Below are 24,217 nucleotides of genomic sequence, written 5' to 3'. Positions count from 1 at the left end.
ATGGGAGCCACTTTGCTCTGTGAGCTGGGCCTATTCTGTGAGTACATCACTGACTTCTATTGTTTGATTCATACTGATCCATAAACACGTTTTAGTAAGAAGAACAGAGCATCAGACATTTGTACCATTGCAGGTCATGTAATCAGAGGACTCTCATGTTTGTTACCAACATGGTTGTTTGTAGACTGGATTCTATTTTAGTGCACTGACTCAGATCAGAGTAGATGTAAATCTCCAAGTGTTTTAAGGAGCTTGGTAAGAAAGCGACTGCACTTTTAACCCTGGTGGGATTGTTCCTTAAGAAGGTCATTAACTCACCATTGATCAAGAAATGAGACACATCATTACCAACAGTGTTTTATTTATGTTACATTTCAAATCTAACATCAACAAAACACTCACATGATTTGAGTGTCTTTAGTTTGATAATGTCTGAAGTTTCTGTCTTTATTGTAGTGCTCTGTACGCTCGTCTGCAGTGGACACGCTCAAGGTGACTGAACAGTTTTCACTTTTTCTATTTCTTCCTTTTTATTTAGCAAAGATTATTCTCAACCTGTATGACTCTACATAAATAAAGTATTAATAATCAATCAACATTCTGCCTTGAGCATAAAGTGTTTCAGATTGTCTGTTGTCTGATTGTCTGTTTGTGTTGGATTCTAGATGCTGTGCTAACTATTGAACCCAACTGGTCCAGTTATTTCATTGGAGAGTTTGTTACCTTCAAGTGTGACATGAATGAAGGAAGAGACACTGACTGGTATTACAAAATCAACAAGGATGGTCGAGACTATGTCCCCTACAGTTCACACAAAGACTACACATTAGAAATTAGCTCGACAGGCCACAGTGGTGAATATCAGTGCTCTGGTAGGTGGAAGGGGTTACATCATACAAAGAACAGTAATACTGTCTTTATAACTGTATTAGGTAAGTCCTCAGTGATTAATACTGTGATGATTCCTGTTAAAATACTCATCTGAATTATAAAAAATGTGTGTTTAATAAATGTTTCATTGAAAGTATTGTATTTCTTATGTGTTGGAACTTTAGCAAAGATCCTTGCATTTTACCTAACTTTGTGTTTCCTTCAACAGTGAACTGCATTAGTTTACATTCAGTGTGAATTAGTCAGGCCTGAGAATGGACAAATGTTTATACTGTGCTTATTTAGAGATCTACAACCTGAATTACTGCAGCTCTGTCACCATGTTGAGACAGAAATCAGAAAAATTTAAAGTGACTTAAACTGTAGAAAAAAAAAATATATATATAATGAAGACATTTGTAGATTTTATTTGGGGGGGGGGGGGGGGGGGGTGATTTAAAAAAAGGATTTTTTTTAACCTTTTATACATTTATATTGTATCAGGTGTGCGTTATGTTCTCTTCTTTTTCATAACAGCAGATAGACCCAGGGCCACACTGACAGCAGGAACAACAATCATACCAGTAGGGGGCAGTGTGACACTGACCTGCTCTGTGCAGAGCTCTGATGGATGGAAATATGAGTGGTTCAGACAAACCCAAACAACCTCTGAAGGTAAAATCAGAGATCAACAAAACAGAGATATCAGAGTATCTCAAGGAGGAATCTACAGCTGCAGAGGAACAAGAGGAAACCCAGTTTACTACACTGATAGAAGTGATGATGTCACCATTGAGAAAACCAGTGAGTTCAGTCATTTAGTTTGAAATATACATTCACTCATGATTATCAAACATACAATGTGAAGTTTTCTGTGTTGATTTCATGTTTCTGTTTGTATCTCAACTGTTAATATGTGTAAACAGTTTCCAATAAAGTTGTTGTAAAACAACAACCCAACTGGCCTCAGATATTCAGAGGTGAGACGATCACTCTGACATGTGAGGTGCAGGAAGGAGGTGAAACCACTGAGTGGGAGTATGAATGGAGAGGACGCGGGACACCCACACAGTGGACACACAATAATGATGTGACATTCAGAGTTTCTGAGTCCAGCGGTGGAGACTACATGTGTAAGAGTCGACGCAGAGATGACTCATATTCTTCAACAGAGTGGAGTGAAGCCTTCACATTGTCAGCATCAAGTAAGTCATGTTTGTTGTGTGATCTCCATTTGACAAATGTCATCATGGTCAGCACAGGATGAATTCAATGGTCTACAAAGCATGTTACATTGTTAGTCAGACAAAGAGCTGCAGCTGATAGTAGCCTCATTGTAGACAGTTTGTCACCACTTTGTGTCATGAACTTTCAGCTGGTATAGAGACGCCAATGCTGACCTGCTGCTCCATCACCTGAGGACAATAATGACACAAACAGGATAAAAATATAGTTCTTCAAACTCCCTCAACAAATGAAAACAAATATGAAACTTCTTTAAAAAAAGAATAAAAGTCATTCAATCATCTCATCAAATACTGGCGCAGATTAAAATTAATCTGAAGCACACACACACGAGTGGGTTTGATAGAAAGGTTTTTGATTTTATTTCTATTGAACTCATTGATTTGCATGTTAACCTCAAAGTGATTTTATGAAAGCAAATCAAACTCATTCCAACTTCTTCCCGAAAAAGTCTCATATGTACAGATAACGACTTTGTGGAGAAAAGTGTGTTTATGTTCATTCTTTAAAAATAAGTTTCTGTCTGTGATTCAGCTGTTTTACACTCACTTTATTTGAAAACAAAACAAACAAACAAACAAACACAGGTAAACAACAGAAGCTCAGATGTCCCAGTTTTACTGCTGGGCTCAGATCACTAACAGTTAACAGTTCACCCATCTCTGCATAAATAAAAGAATTAAAACAAATAATGTGCTATAATTTTAAAAATTGTACAAATACATGAAAGTGATGAACGTCAGCTTAACATTTTATTTTGCTGTTGTAGTAGGTGTGTACAACATTTAAAATGAAATGTTAAATGATAGAAAATAACTTCCAGTCAGCTTTTGTGTGTGAACTTGATTTTTTCAAATAACTTTTTAATAATATTTGTAGTAAGACGACTTTAAAAACACACACATACTTCTCTTTCAAACACTCTCCTCCCACTCCGATAGAAAGTAAAGAAGTTGTTCACGGCACTGTAACTATTAAAACAGTAATGACCAGAAAACAGAGATGAGGCATTCAAACTATTTTTGATTTGAAAAAAAAAACTTTTCTAGGCAGTCGAAGTCTCACATGCAGAAAAATTACACATTGTTTTCTAAATTGGTCAATGTTTAGTAAGTAGAGTCATAGTTCATTTAACCTGGAAATAGAAACAGTTTGTAAAAATGTGTTTTTATTAGTACATGTTGAGATATTTGACATGTTTAGATAGTCTCACTCTTAAAGTTCATCATAAATATTTGTGAGTCAACATTTTAGTGACATTGAATTCAGAGTTAAGAGACGAAAGATTGAGAGAAAATCTTTGTTGAACAGATGAACCCCGTCCTGTCCTCACTGTGTCTCCATCATGGCTGAGTCCTGGAGCCTCAGTAACTCTGAACTGTGAGGTTGAACATCCGTCTGCAGGATGGAGCTTCTACTGGTATAAAGCTGTTCCTGATCTATCAGAGAAATCCTCCAGTTATGAGCTGCTACCTGATGGCAGTGGGACTGCACAGGACTCCTACATCATTCATGGACAGACACACACAGCAGGATATGTGTGCAGAGCTGGAAGAGGAGACCCAGAGTATCACACTGATCACAGTCGACCAAAGTTTGTCTGGTCTGCAGGTCAGTTTGAGGAATTTTGTCTCAGGTATTTTTAATCTTGATGTTGATGATTTGAAACTCTGTAAATCTGGCTGCATGACTATCAGGACTCCTGTGAACCACACAAAAGTCAAACGTATATTTCCACTGTGATATTTTGATCCTAACATCTGTGAGCTTTGTCTCTTCACTGCATGTTGTTTCCAGATGTTCATTCAGCAGCGTCTCTCACAGTGAGTCCTGACAGAGTGCAACACTTCACCTCTGACTCTGTCTCACTGACCTGTGAGGGAAACTTCCCTGAGTGGAGAGTGAGGAAGTTCTCTGAGGACGGCCGACTGTACTCTGACTGTAGGAGAATGACTGGATCCACATGTGACATCAACACATCAAAGTCAGATACTGCAGTGTACTGGTGTGAGTCTGGATCAGGAGAGTTCAGCAGTGCAGTCAACATCACTGTACAGAGTATGTTATTATACATTTACTACTTGGATTTGGATGATTTAGACGTCACATGAACATTTGTTCCAGCTTTGCTGTATGTGAAGTCATTTCATGTGGGAAAAATAAAACACATACAGCAGTTTTTAAATACACAAGATCAGATCTTCATGATGAACATTTGTACAATCTGTTCTTATTATTGTTTGTCAGCTTTTTCTCAAAGTGTGCAGCAGCTGATGTGACTGAAACAATTGTGTGTGATTGTGTCACAGATGATGGTAATGGTCCTATCCTGGTGAGTCCTGTTCATCCTGTGACTGAGGGAGCTTCTGTTAGTCTGAGCTGCAGTTTGAGAACACAAAAAATACTTTCCAATGTGTTTTTCTATCACAATGACAAACTTATTCAAAATGATCCCCGAGGGGAGCTGAAGATCTCTGCAGTGTCAAAGTCTGATGAAGGTTTCTACAAGTGTCAGTACTCAGGAAGAGAGTCAGCACAGAGCTGGATGTCAGTTAAAGGTGAGCAGGATCAAAACATCTGATATGATTTATTGTAGATGAATTCTTCCCCCGTGTGCTGCAAATGTGTACGTTTGTTTAAGGATTTAGTTTTTTCATCAATAATGTTCAACATTGCTGTTTTATTAATTTTTTAATTAAGTACTTTGTGAATTTAGTTCAGCTTAAATTTTTTAAGCTAAATCATTTATTAAAAATGAAATGTTCTTATTTACAGCTGCTGTGTCCACACCTGAGAGCTCTTCATTTTCTCTTCTGATGATCTTTAGATTAATTCTTGGATTCATATTTATTTTCCTTCCACTCATTTTGTTTGGCTGCAGATGGTCCAAAGGTCAGAACTATATTTTTTTCTTCTTCTTCATATATATATATCTTTAAAGACACAGATCATAAATAAAGTGGAAACAAGTTAGTATCACAGACATGAGGTGACTGATTTTCTCTGACCTGCAGGTGATCGTTGTGTCTATGAGGCAGTCAGAAGATGTGAAAACACTGAAAATGGTAAAGTTTACACTTTCATTAATATAGAGCTTGTGGAAGCTGGATGATGATACAATAACTGTGTTTAACATGAAAGTCAATCAGATTATTATTTCAGGTCCAGCAGAAGGTGATTACACCAATGTCACATCTGAGATTCAGCTGAAAGTCATTAACAAGACAAGTGAGTGCACAAAATGTGAGATTTGAAATGCAAAATATACATTGGTAATTATTCTCTCTGATAATAAATGCATTTGTGGACAAAACAGAGGGAGTTTGTTTTGAAATGCTTTCATTTGATCACCTTAACAGGGCAACGTGGTGACCCAGAGGAGAGCTCTGACTACAATGATGTCAATCCAAATTCAGCCACAGCTGTAAAATCTTAACAGCAGCTCTTTAGCTGTTTTTCTCTTTAAAGTTTCTTAAATGTGGGCGATTGTGGCTCAAGAGTTGGGAGTTCGCCTTGTAATTGGAAGGTTGCCGGTTCGAGCCCCGGCTTGGACAATCTCGGTCGTTGTGTCCTTGCGCGAGACACTTCACCCGTTGCCTACTGGTGGTGGTCAGAGGGCCCGGTGGCACCAGAGTTCGGCAGCCTCGCCTCTGTCAGTGCGCCCCAGAGTGGCTGTGGCTACAACGTAGCTTGCCATCACCGGTGTGTGAATGGGTGGATGACTGAATGTGTAAAGCGCTTTGGGGTCCTTAGGGACTAGTAAAGCGCTATATAAAGACAGGCCATTACCATTTAAATACTTGAAACCACTTTGAGTGAAAAAGAGAAGATTTTGAATTCAAAGCAATGATCCTGATAGTCTGAGTTTATATTGTCTTCAGAAAGAATCACTCAGTGTGTTTTGCTTGTTTCTCTCCCTTTAGAAAATAATTTTAATGGACTTTAATGTTCTGTAGGTCTGTTTTTTTTAACTGTTTCTTTTATTTTTAATATATATTATAAAGTCTTTCTGGAAGCACTTTGTAACTTTGTTAATAAAAGTGACATAAATAAAGTGTGTTGTTGTGTGTCAGAATGAGAGTACATGTTACAGCTGTTCAGTGTTGTGAATCCACTGAAAGAGAGCTTTTATTTAAAGACACTCATTGTCATTTCAAACAGCTTCAAACCCTCCAACATGATCTATCAACATAATGAGAAGTAACAACTGCTCTGACGTTATGCTCAGCAGCCTTTTTACTAACTTAATTGAATCACAGGTGGAGGTGATTCTGTGTGGAGTTTGCATCTGTGTGTGTTTCCTCCATGAACTCCAGCTTCCTCCCAGTGTCCACTGTCCCTCTGTGACCCTAAACTGGAGACATTGTTACAGAAATGGATGAATGTGTTTCATGTTTTTCTGTGACTTGTGCTGCTTTTGTGCTACGTTTGCAGTCTTCATGTGGTCCTCTTACATTTCATGGCAGCACTTCCATCATGTGTCAGTGTTCACACGGTTTGGTCACATCAGCAGCAACAAACTCATCTGAAGAGTGTTTTATCAGAGCAGTTGCACACCAGAGCAGGTTTGTTTTCTGTAGGTGATGTTTGTGTCTTTTATGACGCTTACAGTTTAATGTGCATCAAATAATTGTGGTGCTTTTAAAAATGCAACATTTTCTACGAAATAATATCACACAACACTTCTTTGTTCCTCTAAGTAAACTGTGATGCTTACATGTGTATTAAAATGTCATTTCTAACTGCAATATGCTGTTTATTAATCATCTGAAAATGACTCATGATTTGTATCTGAGCCCCAGAAAAGTGGAGAGAAGAGAAAAATGTTTTGTTCAGTAAATAACTTGACAACTACATGCTGTAATGGTCAAATATAAATATAAAGTATTTCCTTAGTTGAAGGCATAAAAAGTGTCAGGTTGATAGGTTTGTAGCATAAACCTATTCGCTGGAACGTTCAAGACAATTCAACCACACAGCGAAAAGCATTGAACACCAAGCAGGCAAAGTTCTTTATGTTTCTCGTGCACGGGAGAGAACTGGACAAACGCCGTTACTTCGCTTGACCCCAGTCGCTCTCGTCCGCTCCCCCCGTAACACTGCTCTTTATTGAGGTTACATGAGTATGCATAGGTTCATTAACATATGACGTATGCATACAAACAAAGAGCACCTTGTCTGTGCGTTGTGTAAGTATGTGTGTGTGTGTGTGTGTGTGGGGGGGGGGGGGGGGGGGGGGGTGTCAAGATGTGACCCCATAAACGACTTCCCTAAACCTGCTGGTCTGGAAGTCCAGAGTCTATTAAGAGTCTATTAAGAGTCTATTAAGTGAAGGAGGACAGAGTGTCACATTTTGACAGAGTATCAGTGAATCCTTACAGAATGGTTATGATTGGACTGTGTGAGCACCAACATCACTGTGCAGTTTGTTTGTACCTCTTCACAGCAGTTTGATTCATCAAGAGAAAGCATCGACCCCTCTGTGACATTAAAAGGTGGCCATGAGTATAAAATGAAGGTGAGTGTGTCTGTGAGAAATTCAGGGCTCACAAATGAACATTAATATGGCAACTTTTTCTTAAAATGGTGTAATAACAAGAGTGATCAGTAGGAGGCAGTGGAGTGATCATTACTGGAGCCTCTGTGTTTCCTTCCCATTAACTCTTTTGAACTGAGCTCAGCAGCTACAAACTACAGTCAGCTGTCCACCTCAAACATATCAGCTCGTTTCTTGTTCAGAAGTTTACACAAAATTAAATCATATCCCATCATGCATCTGTGGTTATTTGCTGAATATGCTCAGTGCTCTTGAATCCACAGTGTCTGTCATGTGTTGTGTGGATATATATAACACTATGTGCAGAAATGTTGCATTTTGCTAACTGTATGTGAAATAAATTGATTTCAGTGAGTCCTCATCTCAACACCTGGTTATTATCACAGGATGGAGGCCCTAAACCACACACTCACACAACATTAATATTCAGTGTCATGTTGCTGATCTGAGATCAGCTGACAACATGCAAACATGGAAAACCTGAAGCAACAGAACAGGATCAATGAGCAGCTGTGACATCGACTGAGTCAGAAACAACATGAACTCAGAGATTTGTTGTTTGTGGATTTATATTAATTATCCTCGTTCTGTTGTTGTGTGGCTAAAGGGTGAAACGTTTCTTGATAATTAGCTGAAAGTGATTCATAATTTCTAATATTGTGACACAACATGTGTGATATTATCTTATGTTGTGTTGAGACTTTTTCTTGTGGACAAATCTTTTTTTAATGGAAAAATAAACACCACACTTAATTCTTTTGCTCTTTCCTATTCTGCTGATAACCACCTGGCCTTCCTGATCCCTGCCCCTCTGCTTCCTCCTCCTAATCTGCTGGTTAACTTGGTGGTTTGGACATCGTACATTGTCTTTGTTTTTGCCTCCAGGTGGAGAAAAATGTAGAATTTTTTGATAAATGCAAAACTTTTGCCAGACCTGAAAATATATACAGTGATCTGTTTTATTTAAGAAGCAATGAGCAGTAAAAATACAAGATTAAACCATAAATAAGACAATACAGAATAACATCTTTGTTCCTCTGAACAGACTGTGATGTCTACATGTGTGTAAAGACTGTTGTTGGTTAAGTCTTTTCTCCAACAGGTTTATTTTTATCTGCTGAAAGTCAGATACCCTTATAAGAGGAAATGCAGCCTGTGGTTTGTTTTCTTTAAAGTCAACACAGCACAGTGGAAATGTGCAGGTATGACAATGTGTGAAAGCAGGTTAAAAGTAGCTTTATTGTGGTGATGACACATGCTGGACTAAAGAATAAATAAAGCATGTGGGCATCAAGAGAAACGGTGAAAAGCTTGTTTCTCACGCTCATGTCTTTAAGAGTCTCTGCATGGACGTGCTGTAAACGTTCATTTATCTCTGAAATAAATAAAATCATCCATCACTCTCTCTGTCCACAACATCATATACAGACATGTTTTCTTCTTACTGCAACTTCCAAACAGGCCAGTTCCTCACAGTATAACACAAAACTCCAAAGTATAATCACTGCTTTGTAACCAGCAGAGGAGCCAGTAAATCATCTAAACCTACTGATACTAATGTGTCTGTTTGGCTGCTGTTACAGAAATGGTTCCTACACCTGTGATGATGACGTCAGTGTTTGACTCCAAACTGTCTGCTGGACTCTGCAGTATCACAGAGTCCACACGTTTTTAGGCCTTTTTAGACTTTATATCTTGAAGCATTACAATATTAAAATATTGATAAGTACTGAAACTTCTGCACTTAACTTTTACATATAACATGAAAATAAGCTAAAAACAGGAAGTTACATTTTAATGTATTTTATCTTTCTAAAAGAAAAGTGGTGGGATGAAAAAAACACACCTGCTGTGAAAGATAGCCTGAGTGACAAACTGAGACACACTACATGCTCATGTGGAGGGACTAGCCAATCACAACTCAACTGCTCTTTAAAGTATTCACTGTTCTGTCCTTTTGGACTGAATGTGGGTGGAGCCTATAGTAGCTGTCATAGTGTGAAAGATAACCTAGACAGGTTATAGAGAGACAGACAACCATTCATGTTCACATTCACACCTGCAGGCAACAACCTGAATCACCAGTTAACATAACTTGACTTTGGATTGTGGGAGGAAGCCAGAGTACCCAGAGAGAACCCAGACAGACAACCAGAGTTGGAGTTGTCCCTTAAGAGGGTCATGAATCCACTATTAATTATGTGTGTCATGACATGAGACAAGGTGTGAAAAGTGGGTCATTGTGCTGCATTCCAGATACCTCCGAACTTGGATGTTGGAAATCGGGCGTGGCATCACTCCCGAGTTGCAGAAAAAGACAGGAAACACAGGATTTGTGTTGGTTCTTGGCAAGTTAGAGCAATGCAGGTATGATAGTAGTGTAGTATGATGCTTGTTGTTGTGACTAATCAGTGTTCAAACATAATCATGGCTCATTCAAGGAGTTAAAAATACACAACAGTGTAAAGTTTTTTGTCAGGTGGCCAGTGCGTGGTGTAAGAGTAAGAGCAGATGTTCGAGACAGGAATGAACAAAAACTGAGACGTTTACTTTAGGTTGGACCAACAATATAAATGAAGATCGAAAGGAAACTAGAACGATGTTAACAGCAAACTAAACTGGAGAGAACTAACACTAGACACAATGAACATGAAACTTAAATGTCACCAACATCAATGACATGAATGCCTGAGATGTGACTCGTGATGAACAGAAACATGGCCCACGGTGAAAAGATGACCTGCCAATGAACGAATGAAAACTCACACCACACGAGCGTGACGAGGGAAGTGGAAACACAGCTGGAAGCAAAACTAAACACAGAACGTGATATTGTCAAAATAAAACAGGAAATATGCAGACTAAGAAACACAGACCTGAGACTCAGACCAGGGAAGAAACAGACATGGAAGCAGAAACGGGGGTTTGGAAAAAATGACATAACAGGATGCAGAGCGAGGGACAGAGAGATCTGTGTTATTTAGTGCATTTATCGAGTGGCTGTTTGGTTTCTTCAGTGTTGAGGTCCAACACCTCGCTGCATATGTCATGACAGGACACTGCACAAATCACATAAAAGTCTCTGAGAATAAAACATAATTATGAGCTGGTAAATATGTCACCTGACCTGAAACAACAGAAGGTAAGAAGCAAACACAAGAAGCAAGCCTGCATGTTTGCAGTGGACAGGAAATGTGAACACGTCACACAACTGCTGTGGTCAAAGCTACAGGAGCTGTTTGAGGTTTGTATAAAAGGAAAGGAAGCACAGAGAGGCCACAGTCAGAAGAAACACTCTGGTCTTATCTGTATTAAATGCAGCTTCTCTTTTTATTATTGATGTTATTAATGGTCAAATGCAGACCTTATTATCTCCCCAGAGAATTCACTTCGATCATACTCACTGCCGTGTATATACCCCCCGACGCTAATGCTAGGTTGGCCATGAAAGAACTTTCTGCAGCCATTAACAAACACCAGAATAAACACCCCGAGGCTGCTTTTATTGTTGCTGGCGACTTCAACCACACCAACTTAAAGACAGTCCTCCCCAGATTCCACCAACATGTCTCCTGCCACACCAGAGGAGACAAGATTTTAGACCATGTGTATTCCAACCTGGCTGGAGCCTACAAAGCCACACCCCTCCCCCACATTGGACAATCGGACCATCTCTCCCTGTTCCTCACACCACGGTATTCACCACTCATCCAACGTGTGAAACCTGCTGTGAGGACAATTAAAGTGTGGCCAGAGGGGACAGACGCAGTGCTCCAGGACAGATTTAAAAACACAGACTGGAATATGTTCACCCACACAGACCTGGACCAGTACGCCTCATCTGTACTGGATTACATCTCCAAAACCACAGACAGTGTCACCACCCAGAAACGGATCACCATGTACCCCAACCAGAAGCCTTGGATGAACCGGGATGTTCGTCTCCTCCTGAAGGCCCGCAACACTGCCTTTAGGTCAGGAGATGCACACGCCTACAGTACAGCCAGGGCTAATCTAAAGAAGGGCATCAAAAAAGCCAAACACCATTACAAAAATAAGGTAGAAGAACACTTCTCCAACTCCAACCCCCGACGCATGTGGCAAGGACTCCAGACCATCACAGACTACAGGACCACCAAACCCTCCCCCGCATCCTCTGATGTCTCCTTCCTCAACGAGCTCAACAACTTTTATGCTCGTTTTGAGCGAGGGAACCCCACGACCACAACCAAAGCAGACATGACGCCAGACCACCAACCTATGACTCTCTCCCCCACCGATGTAGGAGCGGTGCTGAGCAGGATCAATGTCCACAAGGCTGCAGGCCCTGATGGCATCCCCAGGCGTGTTCTCAGAGCGTGTTCTGGGGAGCTTGCAGGAGTGCTCACAGACATATTCAATCTGTCCTTGGCCCACGCTGTGGTACCGGCCTGCTTCAAATCCACCTCCATCGTCCCGATACCCAAAAACTCCAACCCATCTTGCCTCAATGATTACCGCCCAGTAGCACTCACCCCCATCATCACTAAGTGCTTAGAGCGACTGGTCCTAGCACACTTCAAATCCTGTCTCCCCCCCACCCTGGACCCCCACCAATTCGCATACCGCCGGAACAGGAGCACAGAGGATGCAGTCTCCATCGCAATGCACTCTGTCCTCTCACACCTGGACAACAACAACACCTACGCCAGAATGCTGTTTATAGACTTCAGTTCAGCATTCAATACAATCCACCCCTCACAACTCATCAGGAAACTGACAGACCTGGGTATCAGTTCCCTCATCTGCAAATGGTTACTGGACTTCCTGACCAACCGCCCCCAACATGTCCGGCTGGATAACCGCTGCTCATCTACCATCACAATGAACACCGGTGTACCACAAGGCTGTGTGATGAGCCCTTTCCTCTACTCCCTCTTCACCCACGACTGCAGACCTGCTGATGGTTCCAACACCATCATTAAGTTTGCAGATGACACCACGGTGATTGGCCTCATCAGTGACAACGATGAGGCCGTCTACAGGGAGGAGGTGGATCGTCTGGCTGAGTGGTGCGACAGAAACAACCTGCTGCTTAACACCGAGAAGACCAAGGAGCTCATCGTGGACTACAGGAGGAATGCTGACCCACATCCACCCATCCACATTAAGGGGACGGCTGTGGAGCGTGTGAGCAGCTTCAAGTTCCTGGGAGTCCACATCTCCGAGGATCTCACCTGGACGACCAACTGCTCCAAGCTGGTCAAGAAGGCTCACCAGCGCCTCTTCTTCTTGAGGACTCTGAGGAAGAACCACCTGTCCTCAGACATCCTGGTGAACTTCTATCGCTGCACCATCGAGAGCATCCTGACCAACTGTATAACAGTCTGGTACGGGAACTGCTCTGCCTCGGACCGGAAGGCGTTGCAGAGGGTCGTGAAAACTGCCCAGCGCATCGCCGGAGCACCACTTCCTGCCATAAAAGACATCTACAGGAAGCGGTGTCTGAAAAGGGCTGGGAAAATCATCAAAGACCCCAGTCACCCATCACATGGACTCTTCACCCTCCTGCCCTCTGGGAGGCGCCACAGGAGCCTCCGGACTAAGACCACCAGGTACCGGAACAGCTTCTTCCCCACAGCTGTCAGACTCCTGAACTCTGCCTCCTGACATCTGACCCACGTTAAACTCATGGACTGAACATACACACACCCACAATGGACAACTGTACCCTCAAACACAATAATAACATGGACTGAACCACCACTCACAACCACTAGCACTTTATATAGCCTCTGTAGAAACTATCTACACCCTCACTTATCTTAACTGCACTACTGTATAGCTCTGTGTAAATAATCATTCTGTACATTCGATAATTTTTAATCCTACAACTGTTTACAACTTGCATAGTTCCCATTTCTGTATAGCTGTATATCCCAGATTCTGTAAAGTTATTTATTTCATATTCTGTATAGTTTTTCATATTTATATCCTGTTCATATCCTGTACATAGCTTGTACTCACTACAGCCTGTACATACTTATAGTTATAGAATATTCACAACATACTTCATACCGTGTACATTATAACATACCATAATAGACCCATTTCTGTAATATACTCACATATCTATATTATTGCTAATATATATTGTAATATATCTATATCACTAAAGCACTTCTGGATGGATGCAAACTGCATTTCGTTGCCCTGTACCTGTGCATGTGCAATGACAATAAAGTTGAATTCTATTCTAATTCTATTCTATTCTATGTAAAGTCAAAGTGTTTGAGATCAGCTGAGGATCAGAGTGCAGCAGGGCTGGATGTGAGGATGGGGCACTCTTTGCTCTGCATGACGGGGTTATTGTGTAAGTACATTTGTGACATTGTTTGAATGGCACTGATTAATGAAAGTGTTTCTCATGTGTGAGAATTAGAGTGTATCACTGGTTTGAAGTGTTTATGTGAGAGTTTGAACAAAGCATATTTGTGATGTTTATGAAAGTTACAGACAAATGTTGGCTGGTTCCTTGGTTCAGTTTAGTCTGAGTATCGTGTTGGATACATCGCTGCTTGTTGCACTTGACTCATTGTCATTGTCTTTAAGGTCATATATTAATACATTTTAAATTAAACTTTTATAACATTTTTTATAACTATAAGTTTAAAATGTTTTCTCATGTGTCAAACGTACTTTTTATGCACAGAGAAAGAAAGATACTCTTAAACTCTTAAAACTAATGTCCTAATTTAGTTTGTTTTGTTTGATTTTCTGTCAGTTTGATCCTAATAATGTTTAATCTTTACTTCATTACTCTCTTCTACGTTAATGCCGATGCTGAGACATGGTTATTTTTCTCTCCTTTTTGATGCTCAATAAATAATTAGACTTTTATTTTTACTTTTTAATGTTAACAAAAGACAATCAGATTTTAGAAATTCAAACATCTGCAGTGAAATGTCAGAGACAGAAAATATCAGAGTAGTTTTATTATCATAGAGATTAGATCTAGAGTACGGTTAGATATCTACACTGTGTTGTTAATCAATACTAAAACAGAATGAAGATACTCATTTGCATCAGTGTTGATATCCATAGTGTTGTCTTGGCTTCCTCCAGCTGAGGCACAATTTGATGCATAAAGGAGCCATCGCACGCCAGATTTACGCTCTCGCATGTGTGCATTGTTGACCTTTGAAGTGTTTTTTGTGCTTCTTCCTTTCCTGCTGTATTTCGCTGCACTTGCCAACCAATGAACATTCAGCAGACGCTGACATCATCAACTTCAAACAGTGTGCAGTCAGGACCTTAGAGGATGCACGAAAGCATGTGTTGGGTGGGTGAAAGTCCCTCCCCCTCTCTGTCCCAATGAAAAGTCTACACAGACGACACTTTTGCAGGACTCTGCTCTCGAAGCTGAATCCTGCTTCTGTCAATCAGCTGCGCTTTGATAGTTTGGAGGGACACATAGTGCCACCTGCTGCAGAGATATTATTAAATAGTGATTAAAAATCTTTAAATAATATCAAACTTAAAACATTAAAATGTAACACTGTTGTAAAAAAAGGATAAGATATGAATGCTGTAGAAACTCATTAATCTGATGATGTAGCACACAGAGCAGTAAAATAAACATTTTTATTCCTGTTAACTATTTTATCATTGAGTCCAGTCTCAGTGCTGCTGTTGATTTCTGAGGCTCTGAAACTTTAAACTGGAAACATGTAAACCTTAGAGGTTACAGTCCCACAGCCTAAACAAGGAAACATGGAAATCAATGTAGTTTGTTTGGAGATCAAAGTGAAATTAATATGATTTGATTGATTTGGTTCTGCCAAATTCTGTCCCTACCATCTGAATGTTGGAGCAGAAACTGAGACTCATCAGACCACTGTGTGGTTACAGGACGCTAAAAACAATGTCTTTCGCTATTAATACAATTATAACAGTTATAGCTACCTACAAGGCAACACCTCTTCCAGCTGTCTTAGGGTGAGAGACGGAGCACAGACAGGTCACATCAGGGGTTGAAAACACCTTTAATTAGTTCCAGCAGTGTCTGCTTGCAGGTAGAGGGAGTTTGGTTTTACTCTGTAGATATATTTATTGATATTTACTCTCCTTTATTCATACATCTGTTTGCTTGAGGTTTGGAAATATTTATTAAAATTATAAATAGCCTTTGAAATAATGTAAGACAAATGTTTGATAATACTTACAGTTTATGACAAAGATGATGATGATGATGATGATGATGATTATTATTATTATTATTATTATTTTTTTTTTTTTTTGAATAATATTTAAATAAAATAAATGTTTTTCACATTTAAAACAAGTCTTGGACTTGTGTTCTCCTCATTTCCTCTTTAACCCTCAGTCAGCTCACATATGTGTAATGAAACTTACTGTCTGTCTGTTATTGGTCAGTTTAGTCTGTGTGTTAAAGGCCTTTTCATAAAAACCTTGTTAAGTTGTTATTTCTGTGTAAAAGGAAGGAAGCAGAGAGAAGTTTTAAAACCTCTTTGTTTCCTTCACAGTTCTTTGGTATCTGCTGTGCTGCTGCTTCACTCTCTCTCTTTACAGAAAGTTGTAGAAGTTTTCAGACGTGTCACTGCTGGATGTGAGGATGGGAGCCACTTTGCTCTGTGAGCTGGGCCTATTCTGTGAGTACATCACTGACTTCTATTGTTTGATTCATACTGATCCATAAACATGTTTTAGTAAGAAGAACAGAGCATCAGTCGTTTGTACCATTGCAGGTCATGTGATCAGAGGACTCTCATGTTTGTTACCAACGTGGTTGTTTGTAGACTGGATTAGATTTTAGTGCACTGACTCAGATCAGAGTGGAGCTGCTTTAGTTTATCTAACAAAGGTTTGTTTCTCCATCAGTGATAGTTTGATGCTTTTGACATCCTAATATAAAATGTAACCAATCATAGTAGACATTGATTAAATATACAACGGCAGTGATTAAAGCCAGTGCTAGATTTAAACAGCCTTTTAATGCAGACTAACAGTAAACTGCTTCCTTAGTCAAGGTATAAAAGAGTACTACACTGATCCTACTCCTTACTAAATGAAACTTGCTTCCTAAAGGAAGATTAGAGCTCGTCCAGCCATAAATAGAGATTTAAAAACAACAAAAACAAAAAACCTCCCAGTAGGCAGGTTTAACTTCAGCTTAATGGTGTTTGCTGTTGAAGACACGTACATTATTTCCACCTTATATTATATATCACCTTCTAGAGAAATTCTTGTTGAGAGAAGTGACCCATTGCAATTTGTCAATGACATAAATTTTTGAGATGTCATTGATCTCAAAAATACATTTTGAGATAAGTACTGAAAAGTCAAATACATAAAGGAAATACTGGGGAGATCATTTCTCTGTTGGAAGCCAGTCGTTCACCTGTTGCCCAAAGAGGATGGACTGTACCGTTTTTAGGACACTAATGTTTTGTTATCACCATGTTTGTTTGTAGACTGGATTCTATTTTAGTGCACTGACTCAGATCATAGTAGATGTAAATCTCCAAGTGTTTTAAGGAGCTTGGTAAGAAAGCGACTGCACTTTAAACCCTGGTGGGATTGTTCCTTAAGAAGGTCATTAACTCACCATTGATCAAGAAATGAGACACATCATTACCAACAGTGTTTTATTTATGTTACATTTCAAATCTAACATCAACAAAACACTCACATGATTTGAGTGTCTTTAGTTTGATAATGTCTGAAGTTTCTGTCTTTAATGTAGTGCTCTGTACGCTCGTCTGCAGTGGACACGCTCAAGGTGACTGAACAGTTTTCACTTTTTCTATTTCTTCCTTTTTATTTAGCAAAGATTATTCTCAACCTGTATGACTCTACATAAATAAAGTATTAATAATCAATCAACATTCTGCCTTGAGCATAAAGTGTTTCAGATTGTCTGTTGTCTGATTGTCTGTTTGTGTTGGATTCTAGTTGCTGTGCTAACTATTGAACCCAACTGGTCCAGTTATTTCATTGGAGAGTTTGTTACCTTCAAGTGTGAAATGAATGAAGGAAGAGACACTGACTGGTATTACAAAATCAACAAGGATGGTCGAGAGTATGCCCCCTACAGTTCACACAAAGACTACACATTCAAAATTAGCTCGACAGGCCACAGTGGTGAATATCAGTGCTCTGGTAGCTGGAAGGAGTCACATTATATAAAGAACAGTAATACTGTCTTTATAACTGTATTAGGTAAGTCCTCAGTGATTAATACTGTGATGATTCCTGTTAAAATACTCATCTGAATTATAAAAAATATGTGTTTAATAAATGTTTCATTGAAAGTATTGTATTTCTTATGTGTTGGAACTTTAGCAAAGATCCTTGCATTTTACCTAACTTTGTGTTTCCTTCAAAGGTGAACTGCATTAGTTTACATTCAGTGTGAATTAGTCAGGCCTGAGAATGGACAAATGTTTATACTGTGCTTATTTAGAGATCTACAACCTGAATTACTGCAGCTCTGTCACCATGTTGAGACAGAAATCAGAAAAATTTAAAGTGACTTAAACTGTAGAAAAAAAAAATATATATATAATGAAGACATTTGTAGATTTTATTTGGGGGGGGGGGGTGATTTAAAAAAAGGATTTTTTTAAACCTTTTATACATTTATATTGTATCAGGTATGCATTATGTTCTCTTCTTTTTCATATCTGCAGATAAACCCAGGGCCACACTGACAGCAGGAACAACAATCATACCAGTAGGGGGCAGTGTGACACTGACCTGCTCTGTGCAGAGCTCTGATGGATGGAAATATGAGTGGTTCAGACGAACCCAAACAACCTCTGAAGGTCAAATCAGAGATCAACAAAACAGAGATATCAGAGTATCTCAAGGAGGAATCTACCGCTGCAGAGGAACAAGAGGAAACCCAGCTTACTACACTTATATAAGTGATGATGTAACCATTGAGAAAACCAGTGAGTTCAGTAATTTAGTTTGAAATATACATTCACTCATGATTATCAAACATACAATGTGAAGTTTTCTGTGTTGATTTCATGTTTCTGTTTGTATCTCAACTGTTAATATGTGTAAACAGTTTCCAATAAAGTTGTTGTAAAACAACAACCCAACTGGCCTCAGATATTCAGAGGTGAGACGATCACTCTGACATGTGAGGTGCAGGAAGGAGGTGAAACCACTGAGTGGGAGTATGAATGGAGAGGACGCGGGACACCCACACAGTGGACACACAATAATGATGTGACATTCAGAGTTTCTGAGTCCAGCGGTGGAGACTACATGTGTAAGAGTCGACGCAGAGATGACTCATATTCTTCAACAGAGTGGAGTGAAGCCTTCACATTGTCAGCATCAAGTAAGTCATGTTTGTTGTGTGATCTCCATTTGACAAATGTCATCATGGTCAGCACAGGATGAATTCAATGGTCTACAAAGCATGTTACATTGTTAGTCAGACAAAGAGCTGCAGCTGATAGTAGCCTCATTGTAGACAGTTTGTCACCACTTTGTGTCATGAACTTTCAGCTGGTATAGAGATGCCAATGCTGACCTGCTGCTCCATCACCTGAGGACAATAATGACACAAACAGGATACAAATATAGTTCTTCAAACTCCCTCAACAAATGAAAACAAATATGAAACTTCTTTAAAAAAATAATAAAAGTAATTCAATCATCTCATCATTGAACTCATTGATTTGCATGTTAGCCTCAAAGTGATTTTATGAAAGCAAATCAAACTCATTCCAACTTCTTCCTGAAAAAGTCTCATATGTACAGATAACGACTTTGTGGAGAAAAGTGTGTTTATGTTCATTCTTTAAAAATAAGTTTCTGTTTGTGATTCAGCTGTTTTTCACTCACTTTATTTGAAAACAAAACAAACAAACAAACACAGGTAAACAGCAGAAGCTCAGATGTCCCAGTTTTACTGCTGGGCTCAGATCACTAACAGTTAACAGTTCACCCTTCTCTGCATAAATAAAAGAATTAAAACAAATAATGTGTTATAATTTTAAAAATTGTACAAATACATGAAAGTGATGAACGTCAGCTTAACATTTTATTTTGCTGTTGTAGTAGCTGTGTACAACATTTAAAATGAAATGTTAAATGATAGAAAATAACTTCCAGTCAGCTTTTGTGTGTGAACTTGATTTTTTCAAATAACTTTTTAATAATATTTGTAGTAAGACGACTTTAAAAACACACACATACTTCTCTTTCAAACACTCTCCTCCCACTCCGACAGAAAGTAAAGAAGTTGTTCACGGCACTGTAACTATTAAAACAGTAATGACCAGAAAACAGAGATGAGGCATTCAAACTATTTTTGATTTGAAAAAAAAAAAAACTTTTCTAGGCAGTCGAAGTCTCACATGCAGAAAAATTACACATTGTTTTCTAAATTGGTCAATGTTTAGTAAGTAGAGTCATAGTTCATTTAACCTGGAAATAGAAACAGTTTGTAAAAATGTGTTTTTATTAGTACATGTTGAGATATTTGACATGTTTAGATAGTCTCACTCTTAAAGTTCATCATAAATATTTGTGAGTCAACATTTTAGTGACATTGAATTCAGAGTTAAGAGACGAAAGATTGAGAGAAAATCTTTGTTGAACAGATGAACCCCGTCCTGTCCTCACTGTGTCTCCATCATGGCTGAGTCCTGGAGCCTCAGTAACTCTGAACTGTGAGGTTGAACATCCGTCTGCAGGATGGAGCTTCTACTGGTATAAAGCTGTTCCTGATCTATCAGAGAAATCCTCCAGTTATGAGCTGCTACCTGATGGCAGTGGGACTGCACAGGACTCCTACATCATTCATGGACAGACACACACAGCAGGATATGTGTGCAGAGCTGGAAGAGGAGACCCAGAGTATCACACTGATCACAGTCAACCAAAGTTTGTCTGGTCTGCAGGTCAGTTTGATTCTGTCTATCTTTTTTCAAGTAATGCAACAGCAAAAAAGTATAAATTGATGGGGTTTTTTTTCTTGGGGGGGGGGGAGGGGTTGCATTGAAGGTGAAAATTATACGAACACTGCGTCTTTTAGCACTGACCTTTAAACATTAAAGCAAAAGAATATGTTCACTGTGATATTTTGATCCTAACATCTGTGAGCTTTGTCTCTTCACTGCATGTTGTTTCCAGATGTTCATTCAGCAGCGTCTCTCACAGTGAGTCCTGACAGAGTGCAACACTTCACCTCTGACTCTGTCTCACTGACCTGTGAGGGAAACTTCCCTGAGTGGAGAGTGAGGAAGTTCTCTGAGGACGGCCAACTCTCTGACTGTAGGAGAATGACTGGATCCACATGTGACATCAACACATCAAAGTCAGATACTGCAGTGTACTGGTGTGAGTCTGGATCAGGAGAGTTCAGCAGTGCAGTCAACATCACTGTACAGAGTATGTTATTATACATTTACTACTTGGATTTGGATGATTTAGATGTGACATGAACATTTGTTCCAGCTTTGCTGTATGTGAAGTAATTTCATGTGGGAAAAATAAAACACATACAGCAGTTTTTAAACACAGAAGATCAGATGTTGATGATGAAAAGCATTTGTACAATCTGTTCTTATTATTGTTTGTCAGCTTTTTCTCATAGTGTGCAGCAGCTGATGTGACTGAAACAATTGTGTGTGATTGTGTCACAGATGATGGTAATGGTCCTATCCTGGTGAGTCCTGTTCATCCTGTGACTGAGGGAGCTTCTGTTAGTCTGAGCTGCAGTTTGAGAACACAAAAAATACTTTCCAATGTGTTTTTCTATCACAATGACAAACTTATTCAAACTGATCCCAGAGGGGAGCTGAAGATCTCTGCAGTGTCAAAGTCTGATGAAGGTTTCTACAAGTGTCAGTACTCAGGAAGAGAGTCAGCACAGAGCTGGATGTCAGTTAAAGGTGAGCAGGATCAAAAGATTTGATGGATTTTTCTAAACCAATGACTGAGAAGGAACATTAGATTGTCTGATTTAAGTCTCAAAGTCACTTGGCTCTATTTTATAAATGCATTTATTCATAAGATTATAATTTATTAATAATTAATTTCTGTTTTGTGTTACAGTAACTGTGTCAGGAGCTGACAGCTCTTCATCTCCTGTGTGGTTGATTGTTGGACTGGTTTGTGGAGTCTCTCTCATTATTTTTCTCCTGCTCTTGTTGTGTCGCTGCAGACAGTCCAAGTGTAAGAGCCTCTTCTTTTCATGCTGTATTAGAGAGTTTATTTACTACACACACTTTAATTATTCACACATATACATGTTTTCTGATCTCATGACACAAAATAAATGTGGAGCAATTCACATGACAAACATGTGTAATAACATTTGTCTCTTTCACAGGTTCCTGCTTCACCAGGTTGGTAAAATACTTTTAATTATCATTTTAAACAAACATCAGTTACTTTTGAGTTTATTGTGTTTATTTCCTGTTTCAGGTCGATCCAGTCTGAGAGTCACAGTCCGGGCTCCTCCACAAATCATGGAGTCAACCAGGATGAAACTCATGAACACAACTCTGTTCATCCTGGTCAGCACTTAAACCGATCTTTATTATCATTGTTAATATTGACTTTTCATTCAGTCTCCATTAACAGGAACATTTCTTAGGTTCAGTTTGTGCTCAGCAGCTTCTCAAAGAACATTTATCAAAATCCAGCTGGACAAACATCCAAATAACCAACTGACTACATGCACAAAAGATCAGAAACAAACAGGATTTTACAACCTGATTGTATCTTTAACTCGACTGAAAGAATCCACAAATGTTATTGTTTCATATCAGACCAACACAAACAGTAACACCATGATGGGTTCATGCTCTAAAAATATCTGACAGTCCTGGATTTGAAAACAACTAATGAAATTGAATATGATGTGTTTACAAACATTCTTACATTTCAGGTGCAGATGAACCGCGAGACGTCACATACTCTCTTATTAAACTTCAAAACTTTGGAAAGAAGAGTGAGTACACAAAACACTCGGTGTAGAAAGTTTTTTAAGTGTTTAAAATGTTTTAATTATTTTCATTAATCTGATCATCTTAACAGGGAAGCATCATAAAGCAGAGCAGAGTGCTGTTTACTCTGAGGTGAAGACAGGAGCTGCAGGTACAGTCACAACAGTCTCATTCAGTGTTTGTACTTGAATGTGTCATCACATCGTTATATTGCAGGTAATTATAGGTCAACATGGAGTTTAGTTATTCACTGACCAAGCTTAGCTACTACATACGACCACTACACATCAGCAGACTGAATCTTATACACATCGAGGGCCGTTCAGAGTTTAGTGTAAGTTTGTCTGCTTCATATACAGAATGATATTGTTATTGTACAGTATGGTATTGTCCATCTATATGTCCCCCAACTAAACAGTTTCTCTCATGTTTTTACTCTGTAATGTTCTTGTCATCATATCTGTGCTGAACAAATGTGTCCTGAGCTCTGACGTCTCTTTTAGAGGACAGTCTGATGTATGCTGAGGTCAAACAGCCCAAAAAAGAAAAAGCCAAGAAAAACAAAGGTGAGCAAAGTCTGCCATCATCTCCACTGAATATTGTTCATCATGTTTATCTGCTCTTACAATGTAAATCTGTTTGTTTTAATATTTATATTTAGGTATTCACAAGTATTCATTACTTGGATTATAAAATCTATCTTACTCTTTACATTAGTGGAGACATCCAGTTTCCTCCTGGTTAATGATATTATTGTTCTCAATGATCTTCTCTTCATTCACAGGAAAATCAAGTCCTGCAGCTGATGCAGCAGTTTATTCTGAAGTCACATCAGGAAGCTCTCTCAGTAATTCTGCTGCCATGCAGGCTGATTTATTCTTCACATTATTAAATGTCTTCAGCTCATAATATCTTTACATGTTGGAAATCACTTTGTCTTTTTGTGCTTGTCTTACAGGTCAGTGAGGAGAGCTGTAGCAGCAAGAAGAAGCTTTTTATGAAGCCACTCTTGCTCCTCTGCTGCCCAAATATCAGACATGCTCAGCTTTATGTACAGTTACAATATTACATCATAATATCATATAATTCAGTATAAACCAAATGGAGGTGTATTCATATTCAATATTCATGCTCTTTATCTTCTGTTACTTTTACAAAACAAATTGTAATAAACCTTGACTGTATCTAACATGTTCCAACAGCAGTGAGAAATATGTGATGTTTAGTATCTGACAGCACAATTTACAGTCAGTGTTTGCAGTGTAAATACTGATATGGGCACCAACAAATACTTTAACTGTATTTGTTTACATTATATAAATAAGAATTATATCATAGGCAGTGAATACATTTGAATGTATTTCATGTATATTTTTGTGTTTCTGATCATTTTTTGCATCTTTTAGTTAGAAGGTAGAAATAAAATCTTTTGACATTTAAACATTTCATGTTTATGTTTGATTTTTGTTTCCTGTATGAAATTATCCACAAACTAATCAGATCATCTCGCTATGTGCTGATAGTTAAATGAAAAGATAACTTGTACATGGGCTAAATCTCATATGAC

At 38.9% G+C, this 24,217-nt stretch overlaps 2 protein-coding genes across 2 annotated transcripts; both read left to right on the top strand.

Annotated features, from left to right (window-relative positions):
* On the top strand, positions 1 to 23,559 carry LOC146674655 (Fc receptor-like protein 5). Its single transcript, XM_085397249.1, has 17 exons — positions 1 to 37; positions 457 to 492; positions 666 to 932; positions 1,408 to 1,674; positions 1,797 to 2,075; positions 18,364 to 18,627; positions 18,750 to 19,028; positions 20,299 to 20,598; positions 20,831 to 21,088; positions 21,343 to 21,608; positions 21,775 to 21,874; positions 22,032 to 22,047; positions 22,127 to 22,289; positions 22,592 to 22,655; positions 22,742 to 22,801; positions 23,154 to 23,216; positions 23,435 to 23,559. The coding sequence occupies exons 1-17, from the start codon at positions 1 to 3 to the stop codon at positions 23,557 to 23,559; spliced, it is 2,844 nt and encodes a 947-aa protein (XP_085253375.1).
* On the top strand, positions 3,913 to 6,644 carry LOC146674656 (uncharacterized). The gene is made up of 6 exons (XM_085385181.1): positions 3,913 to 4,173; positions 4,425 to 4,673; positions 4,891 to 5,007; positions 5,130 to 5,180; positions 5,278 to 5,343; positions 6,550 to 6,644. Exons 1-6 carry the CDS (start codon positions 4,065 to 4,067, stop codon positions 6,642 to 6,644), a joined length of 687 nt encoding a protein of 228 aa, XP_085241307.1. The 5' UTR covers positions 3,913 to 4,064.
* Positions 23,560 to 24,217: the final 658 nt, after the last annotated feature.

The sequence above is a fragment of the Rhamphochromis longiceps genome, linkage group LG3 (assembly GCF_057381845.1).
Source record: "Rhamphochromis longiceps isolate RC_006_pf linkage group LG3, R_longiceps_female_GT1.1, whole genome shotgun sequence".
NCBI classification, from domain to species: Eukaryota; Metazoa; Chordata; class Actinopteri; order Cichliformes; family Cichlidae; genus Rhamphochromis; species Rhamphochromis longiceps.
This window is presented reverse-complemented; position numbering and strand designations above follow the sequence as displayed.

What these genes read in the sequence shown, in the direction of transcription:
- LOC146674656 (XM_085385181.1), top strand. Translation starts at nt 4,065, where the DNA reads ATGACTGGATCCACATGTGACATCAACACATCAAAGTCAGATACTGCA. An exon ending in AGTCAACATCACTGTACAGA is followed by an intron (nt 4,174 to 4,424) that starts GTATGTTATTAT and finishes ATTGTGTCACAG; the next exon opens with ATGATGGTAATGGTCCTATC. An exon ending in GAGCTGGATGTCAGTTAAAG is followed by an intron (nt 4,674 to 4,890) that starts GTGAGCAGGATC and finishes TCTTATTTACAG; the next exon opens with CTGCTGTGTCCACACCTGAG.
- LOC146674655 (XM_085397249.1), top strand. Translation starts at nt 1, where the DNA reads ATGGGAGCCACTTTGCTCTGTGAGCTGGGCCTATTCT. An exon ending in CTTCACATTGTCAGCATCAA is followed by an intron (nt 2,076 to 18,363) that starts GTAAGTCATGTT and finishes TCATATCTGCAG; the next exon opens with ATAAACCCAGGGCCACACTG. An exon ending in GGTGAAGACAGGAGCTGCAG is followed by an intron (nt 22,802 to 23,153) that starts GTACAGTCACAA and finishes CGTCTCTTTTAG; the next exon opens with AGGACAGTCTGATGTATGCT.